Below are 9,117 nucleotides of genomic sequence, written 5' to 3'. Positions count from 1 at the left end.
CCTGTGATGACGCGAGTACGCAGCTGAACGTGTCGCCTATGAGATCATTGGCCCGTATCACGTGGGACTAGGAACTGTGGTGTTGGAATTCCCAGCGCTGGTTGATGGGCTCGAAAGTGTTAACACTACTGAATGTCTTTGAGAGTCTAAGAGTTTAGCACTTTTTATTGTAGATTTTTATCAAGAATAAAGTTTATTTTTAAATAAAACTAATTCATTCTCAGCGCTCTCTGCGGTGCTTGTCAGACTATTCTAGGGGTATTGTGGTTTTCTGAAGATTTACATAGATATTGCTGTGTATTCCTAATTGATGTTACTATGTGGTGAATTTGCAATGATACCAGTTGTAGACATTGCTGTCGGGACAATGACAATGACAATCTCCTCTTTTAATTCACTATATTTCTGGTGATTTTCACTGATTGATTTCTGTAAGTTATGTGTGCATGGAATGGCTATGACTGTTAAGTAAGTTGTTCTTGCTTGTTTATCCTGTAATATTATATCCAGACAGTTATTATGGATTGTCCTATCTGTAATAACGAATCAGCCGTAATGCAGTATATGTCCTTCTGACTCTAAAACTGGTATTCGGTGTTCGTTGTCTGGCACATTTGGTCGTTTGTCCATCTTGTTGGGTGTGGTCTTTCATTGATTCTATTGTGTTTATTGGACTTACCTAGTATGCATGCAAGAAAATGAATCTCAGGGCTGCTTATGGTGACATATGTCCTTTGAGCTTTTAAGTGGAGTTTGTTATCATGTGCATAAGTACAGTGGGCTACAGGTACAGTGAAATAGTAGCTTGTAGCAGCATCATGGATAGTTAAATACTGACAATACACAAAATGTAAATTATACTGACTTCAGCGGTGGGCAAGTTGTTGGAGAAGATCCTGAGAGGCAGGATTTATGAGCATTTGGAGAGACATAATCTCATTAGGGATAGTCAGCATGGCTTTGTCAAGGGTAGGTCGTGCCTTATGAAACTGATTGAATTATTTGAGGATGTAACAAAACACATCGATGAAGGTAGAGCAGTGGATGTAGTCTATATGGATTTCAGTGAGGCATTTGATAACATTCCCCATGCAAGGCTCCTTCAGAAAGTAAGGAGGCATGGGATCCAAGGAGACCTTGCTTTGTGGATCCAGAACTGGCTTTCCCACCGAAGGCAAAGGATGGTTGTAAATGGTTCATATTCTGCATGGAGGTTGGTGACCAGTGGTGTTCCACAGGGATCTGTTCTGGGATCCCTCCTCTTCATGATTTTTATAAATGACCTGGATGAGGAAGTGGAGGTATGGGTTAGTAAGTTTGCTGATGACACAATGGTTGGAGGTGTTGTGGATAGTGTAGAGGGCTGTCAGAGGTTACAGCAGGACATAGATGTGATGCAGAACTGGGCTTAGAATTGACAGATGGACTTCAACTCAGATAAGTGTGAAGTGGTTCATTTTGGTTGGTCAAATTTGACCATGGGATTGAATTCAAGAGCCATGAGGAATACAGCTATATAAGACCCCACTTGGAGTACGGTGCTCAGTTCTGGTCGCCTCACTACAGGAAGGACGTGGAAGCCATAGAAAGGGTGCAGAGGAGATTTACAAGGATGTTGCCTGGATTGGGGAGCATGAGTAGTTTGAGTGAACTCAGCCTTTTCTCCTTGGAGCGACGGAGGATGAGAGGCGACCTGATAGAGGTGTTTAAGATGATGAGAGGCATTGATCGTGTGGATAGCCAGAGGTATTTTTCTGGGGCTGAAATGGCTAACTTGAAGGGGCATAGTTTTAAGGCGCTTGGAAATAGGTACCGAGGGAATGTCGGGGTAAGTTGTTCACACAGAGGGTGGTGGGTGTGTGGAATGCACTGCCGGTGGCGGCGGTGGAAGCAAAAACAACAGGGTCTTTTAAGAGCCTCTTAGATAGGTACATGGAGCTTAGAAAAATAGAGGGCTATGCACTAGGGAACTTCTAGGCAGTTTCTGGAGTAGGTTACATGGTTAGAACAACATTGTGGGCAGAAGGGCCTGTAATATGCTGAAGATTTCTATGTTGTATGTATACCAGAAAGCAAAGGGAAAAACACCATGGAAAAAAGGACACTTCATCACTTTGCATTAATGGTGTTCTGTCTTGAAAACAGTTAAGCTTTACTTGTGAATGCAGCTTATATGTGACTTTGAAGTTCAAATACAGTTTTTGCCATTCAATCGTACACACGTACACCGCCAAATCCAACAGCGTTCCGTGTTGCAGTTGCATGTAATTTTTTTCATTGCACTCCTGCTCACTTTCAAGACTCTTCATCTCGGGTGCTTCATATTTATTGCTTATTTCTTATTTTTTTCTTTTTGTATTTGCGCAGTTTGTTGTCTCTTGCATATTGGTTGTTTGTCCGTCCTGTTGGGGGTATCCTTTCATTGATTCTATTGTCTTTGTTGTATTGACTGTGAATGCCCACAAGAAAATGAATCTCAAGCTTTTATATGGTGATGTATATGTAGTTTGATAATAAATTTACTTTGTACTTTGAACATTGTGCATAGCATAATAAATTCCACTTTGACTTTCATTAATGCTTTTTTAAAAAAAGCACAATCAAAAATAAGACCATGGTTGTGCAAGAAGTAATCTTCCATTGCTGAGATAGGAATAGGGTTCTGCAGATTGCTTCAAAACCCTGATGGTTGTAGGAAAGTAGCTGATCCTGAACCCGATGACATGGGTGTTCAGGCTTCTGTACCTTCTGCCTTACCATAACATCAAGAAGAGAGCAAGTTTTTTTTTGCTAGCAACTAAAACCAGGATGAGGGAGCATATCACTCTGGTCCTAACTAATCTGCATTGAATTCCTGTATCTTTTAGAATGTATTGTAAAGTTCTATTAGTTGTTTTTAAAGCTCTCAATGTTCTGGGACCAGAGAACATCACAGAATTGCTTTCATTTGATTTCTGCTTGAGCTCTCAGTCTTCTTCTGCTGGTCACTTAAATTTAAACAATCTCCCTCAGACGGTAATTGTCAGTTCAGCTTTATCGAAGTACGCTCCTAAACTGTGGAACTCAATATCTAAAAGCATAAGAGTGCAGACTCAGTTGACACTTTTAAACAACAGCTCAAAACCTATTTATTTAACCTTGTTTTTGGTCCCTGTGTGGAGAGGGACCAGGAACAGCAAAGAAGCAGATAAATTCAGACCTGCAGTGTGTTAAATTCCCAGTGCTGGTTGTAGGGTTCACATGGCAGTAGTGCCTATTCTAAAACCAGGAAAACCCCACTGTTGGTTCCTTCTAATTTTCAACCAATATCACTAACACCCCATTTGTGTAAACCTATGGAATGTATGGTAATAGAGTGGTTAAATTATATTTTAGAAAAAAGTTGATTTAGTGTTTTATCAGAGCAGATTTTGGAAGGGTAGCAGTTTTGTGTTTGGAGGATGGTATTAGGAAAGCACAGGGAAATAAAGATTTGATTAAATTATGGAAATTAGCAGTAAGAGAAAGGCTATATAATTTTTTTCTGAGTTTTTTTATTTGGATGTTCAATGCAGGTAAGGCTAGGTAAGATGTATTCGGGCTTCTATGAGATTGAGAATGGGACCCCACGGGAATTAGCACTCCTAGCAGCATGCTTGGCTGAGGTCAGCACCAAGTGGCAAGAGAGGAAGAAAAATAGAATGGGCAACCCTTGCGTCTTCTTCGACATTGGTTTTGATAAGCAGCCAGTGGGCTGCATTGTATTTGAGCTAAGGAGCGATGTTGTTCCAAAAACTGCAGAGAACTTCTGTGTGCTTTGTACCAAACCAGAGGGTGAGGGGTTTAAGGAATCAATTTTTCACCGAATAATTCCTGGCTTTATGTGCCAAAGTGGAGATTTCACAAAAGGCAATGGCACAGGGGGCAAATCCATCTATGGTAACACATTTCTGGGTGAGAACTTCATACTCAAACATGAAGGAGCAGGAATACTATCAATGGCAAATGCTGGGCCCAATACAAATGGATCTCAATTTTTTATCTGCACTGCCCAAACTAGTTGGTTGGATGGAAAGCATGTTGTGTTTGGCCGTGTGGTAGAAGGCTACGATGTCGTAAAACAAATGGAATCTAAGGGATCGCAGTGTGGAAAGATGAGTGTTACTGTTTGCATTCTTGACTGTGGAACAATGTGATGAGAACATTCCTACGGTGGCTGCCCAGTCTTTTGTCCATTGGTACATTGCTATGAAGGTGGTAAAATCCAAATCTCAAGTTGATTTGTGTAATCGTACATTTCCAAGTTACCTGAGGCTTTTGCCCAGGTTGGAGCCTGAACCATCAATTTTCAGTGATCTGTGGCAGTGCTTAGCCTTTAACTTTTTCATGAGGTATAATGGAATTATGTTTATTTTAGCCTTGTACTAAAACACTTCATTCAAATAAAATGTACATTTGCTCACCAAAAAAAAAAGAGAATGGGACCCCACAAGGCAGTATTTGTAGCTCTTTATTGTTTAATATGATAATTAATGATTATTTCTCTGAGAGGGGTAAGTCATTTTTTGAAGATGGTGCTTTACGGATCAGAGGAAAGAATCAATTTAATTGTATGTAGGATACAATTAGCGGTTAATAAGGTTGAACAGTGGGCAAATAGTTGGGGTTTTTAGCTTTCAGTAGCTAAAACACAACTTATATGTTTTACAGAGAGGATCAATAGACCTACACTTAATTTGAAATTATATAGTCAGACTCTTGAAGAAGGTCAGTGGTAAGCAAGTGGCTGGATAATAATCTGACATGGAAGCACAATATCAGTAAGATAATTGACAAAGGTAAAGTGGCATTAAATATCCTTGGGTACTACACGAAAATCCCTGTTGACTATTTTGTTTAACTAGATCGGTACTTGATTATCACAGCCCCCCCCCCCCCCCAGGGCTGTGTGCTCAGTCCACTGCTGTTCACTCTGCTGACCCACGACTGTGCTGCAACACACAGCTCAAACCATATCATCAAGTTTGTCAATTACATGACTGTGGTGGGTCTCATCAGCAAGAACGATGAGTCAGCATACAGAGAGGAGGTGCAGCAGCTAAGAGACTGGTGCAGAGCAAACAGCTTGTCTCTTAGTGTGAACAAGAGATGGTTGTTGACTTCAGGAGGGCACGGAGCGACAACTCTCCGCTGAACATCGACGGCTCCTCGGTAGAGGTCATTAAGAGCACCAAATTTGTTGGTGTTCACCTCACAGAGAATCTCACCTGGTCCCTCAACACCAGCTCCATAACAAAGAAAGCCCAGTAGCATCTCTACTTTCTGTGAAGGCTGAGGAAAGTATATCTCCCACTGCCCCATCCTCACCACATTCTACAGGGGTTGTATTGAGAGCATCCTGAGCAGCTGCATCACTGCCTGGTTCAGAAATTGCACCATCTCAGATCGCAAGACCCTGCAGCGGATAGTGAGGTCAGCTGAGATTGTTGGGGTCTCTCTTCCCGCCATTACAGGCATTTACACTACACGTTGCATCTGCAAACAGCATTATGAAGGACCCCACACACCCCTCATACAAACACCTTTCCCTCCTGCCGTCTGGAAAAAGGCACTGAAGCATTTGGGTTCTCACGCCAAGACTTTGTAACAGTTTCTTCCCCCAAGCTATCAGACTCCTGAATACCCAGAGTCTTGACTGACACCAACTTACTGCCCTCTACTGTGCCTATTGTCTTATTATTTATTGTAATGCCTGCACTGTTTTGTGCACTTTATGCAGTCCTGGGTAGGTCTGTAGTCTAGTGTACTATTTTGTGTTGTTTTACATAGTTCGGTGTAGTTTTTGTATTGTTTCATGTAGCACCATGGCCCTGAAAAACATTGTCTCGTTTTCACTGTGCACTGTACCAGCAGTTATGGTCGAAATGACAATGAAAAGTGACTCGACTTGACTTGATTATGACTATGTGACTTATGGATCAGCTTTGTCTTCAAATTGAAAATGTTTGGATGTGACACCAGCTCAGGCTATAAGACTGTTGTGGGCGGTAAGGTTATCCCATTTCAGCTTTATTTGTTGAAATAGAACAATTACTTTTACGGTTGTGGAGGATGAAGTCTTAGCAAATCAGAAGCTAAGGGGTCAATGGGGCTAAGAATTAGGGGATTATGGCAAGACCTGAGAGATAATGGACATAAGGGGAGACACCTTTACAGAATACATAAAACTCATGTGAGAAGGGGGTAAGACAAGAAGGGAAGAAATTATATTGATTTGACTTAAAATGGGGCATCCTATGCTTAATTTTTCTTTGTATCTTGTTAGAGATCATCATTTTGGGACGTGTAGGTTTTGTCATCGTTATGAAACAGTTTAACATATTCTTTTACAATGTGAAGCATTCAAGTTTGAAATAAAGCAAATGCAGGCTGCAGTACTATCTTTGGGGGTTGATAGTTTTCAATTTAAAAACTTTTAAGTTATGGAAGTGACTTTAATTCAGAATATTGTCCTTCATTATTTAAAATCTATTGGGTTTTTTGGGGTAATTTGGTTTTCAGTTGATGAACATGGAGGTCTACAGCACATTACTGGCCCTTGGGCCCACAATATTGTGCCAGCTATATAACCTACTCTAGAAACCGGCTAGAATTTCCCTAGCGCAAAGCGCTCTATTTTTTTAAGCTCAATGTACCTACTATCTAAGAGGCTTTTAAAAGACCCTATTGTATCCGCTTCCACCACCACTGCCGGCAGTGCATTCCACACACCCACCACTCTCTGTGTGGATAAACTTAACTCCGACATCCCCTCGGTACCTATTGCCAAGCACCTTAAAACTATGCCCCTTGTGTTAGCCATTTCAGCCCTGGGAAATAGTCTCAAGACTATCCACAAAATCAATGCCTCTCTATCCTCCCATGCACCTATCAGGTCTCCTCTCATCCTCCGTCAAGCCATGGAGAAAAGGCCAAGTTCACAACCTGTTCTCTTAAGGCACGCCCTTCAATTCAGGCAACATCCTTGTAAATCTCCTCTGCACTCTCTCTATCCACTTTCTTCCTGTAGTGAGGTGACCAGCACTGAACACAGTACTCCAACTGGGGTCCTATATAGCTCTAACGTTCTCATGGCTCTTGAACTCAATCCCACGGTTGATGAATGCCAACACACCAGACACCTTCTTAGCACTGAGTAAGTGCACTAGTAGAGGTTGCAATTCCAAATTCTCTAGCCCACACTCAAGTCCAGTTGGTGGCAGTAGTGAACCTATAATTTGGACTGCCAACACCATTAAAAGCCAGAGGAAGGAGGGTTCAAACATTACTTAATATTAAGAATGTAAAGAGTTTAGCACTTTTTTGTATGTAGATTTTATCAAGAATAAAGTTTGTGTTTTGTAAATAAAGCTATTTCATTCGCAGCCGTATCTGCAATGTTTGTCAGGAATTCAGCACAGGTAGTGTCTGCCCAGAGTACATATGCTGAAATCTGGACAAGGAAAAGGCTGGAGGAAACAAGTGGGTCACCTGGTAGCATTTGTGGAAGGGGGGGGGGGGGGGAGAAGAAGATAAGAGGCAAGTTTGACGTTTTGGATCTCTAGTCTTTATCTGGAATGGGTTCATCTGAGAATTTGTTTTTTGAATCAAGTCCACTACAGGTAAAGCCCTCCCCACCATTGAGCACATCTACAAGGAGTGCTGTCACATGCCAGTAGCATCCATGATCAAAGACCTCCACTTCCCAGGCTATGTTCTATTCTCATTGCTGCCATCAGGAAGGTACAGATGCCTCAGGACTCACATCAGCAGGTTCAAGTTATTACCCATGAAATATCAAGCTCTTGAACCAGAGTGGATAATTTCACTCAACCCCACATGCCAGCTCACTGAATTGTACCCACAACCCAAACACTTTTGGTCTCCGCTCAAGCAGGTAAAACCCAAGGTTTTAGCCAAGCATACTCATTTATCACTTGCCAGTAACATTCAGACTATTCTAATGGTGTTTACTATTGCGGCTTTCTGAAGGTTTACATGGATATTGCTGTGTGGTCCAAATTGTTTAATGCTATGATGTGGTGAATTTGGGATACCAGTTGTAGACATTGCCATTGGGACAATGTTCCAAAGTCTTTCAATTTCCTCAATTCAGCATTTTCTGGTGTTTTTCACTGATTGATTTCTGTAAGTTATGTGTGTAAGATGGCTATGTCTATTTAGTAAGTTGTTCTTGCTTGTTTATCCCACGTTTTATTTCCAGACCATCTGAAATAATTAAAATTAAAGTCTGTCCGGAGCCTTAGAGGCTCATCAGGCTGGTGCTTATGCCGGTGTCCATGGCGCAAAGCGACTGAGAGTACGAGACTCCTCCACCTCCCACTTCCTGATAGGACACCAGTCTATCACGAGGTTAATCCCGGCACGGTACTGAAGCAATTTGTGGTTAAATGCCTTGCTTAAGGACATAACATGCTGCCTCGATTGGGGCTCAAACTCACGACCTTCAGATCGCGAGTCCAACGCCTTGGCCACTTGGCCACGCACCACATATCTGAAATCATGGATCAGCTGTAATGTAACTTAGACTCCAAAACTGACTCAGGCTTTTATTATCTTCTGTATTTGGAGTTTGTTGTCTTGCACATTTGGTTGGTTGTTCATCTTGTTTGGTGTGCTCTTTCATTGATTTGTTGCATTTATTGGACTTGCTGAGTATGCCTGCAAGAAAATGAACCTTGGGGCTCTTTATGCCGACATATGTACTTTACCTTGAACATTTAAAATGAGTTTAGTACATTTTGCTAAAAGTAGCTTGTAGCAACATCAGACAGGTAGATAGACAATACACAAAATATTAATTATACCAGAAAGCAAAGACAAGGAGTGCATTTCATCACTGTACTTAAACTAACTGTTTTTGTCCAAGTTGTGTTCTTTCTTGAAGACAATTGTTTTACTTGTGAACACAGCTTATATGTTGTGTCTGTGATCATTCAACAATGTACATTACCCAATGCCAGAATGTTCCTTTTGCAAGCTTTTCATTGCACACCTGTGCTTATCTGGTGTACTTTATATTTAACTTCTACTTACAGAACACTGCGAATGAAAGTCAAAAATAAATCAGAAATCGTG

The 9,117-nt window shown here is 41.3% G+C and overlaps 1 protein-coding gene across 1 annotated transcript; it reads left to right on the top strand.

The window, feature by feature from the left end:
- Window positions 1-3,674: 3,674 nt before the first annotated feature.
- LOC132384969 (peptidyl-prolyl cis-trans isomerase-like) lies at window positions 3,675-4,446 on the top strand. Its single transcript, XM_059956663.1, has one exon. The coding sequence runs from the start codon at window positions 3,681-3,683 to the stop codon at window positions 4,173-4,175; it is 495 nt and encodes a 164-aa protein (XP_059812646.1). The 5' UTR covers window positions 3,675-3,680; the 3' UTR covers window positions 4,176-4,446.
- Window positions 4,447-9,117: the final 4,671 nt, after the last annotated feature.

This window comes from Hypanus sabinus, chromosome X1 (genome assembly GCF_030144855.1).
Source record: "Hypanus sabinus isolate sHypSab1 chromosome X1, sHypSab1.hap1, whole genome shotgun sequence".
Classification (NCBI taxonomy): domain Eukaryota; kingdom Metazoa; phylum Chordata; class Chondrichthyes; order Myliobatiformes; family Dasyatidae; genus Hypanus; species Hypanus sabinus.
The sequence above is the reverse complement of the archived record's forward strand: the minus strand, read 5'-3'. Positions and strand labels throughout refer to the sequence as shown.

Coding starts and splice junctions, on each gene's coding strand:
- LOC132384969 (XM_059956663.1), top strand. CDS start 3,681: ATGGGCAACCCTTGCGTCTTCTTCGACATTGGTTTTGATAAGCAGCCA.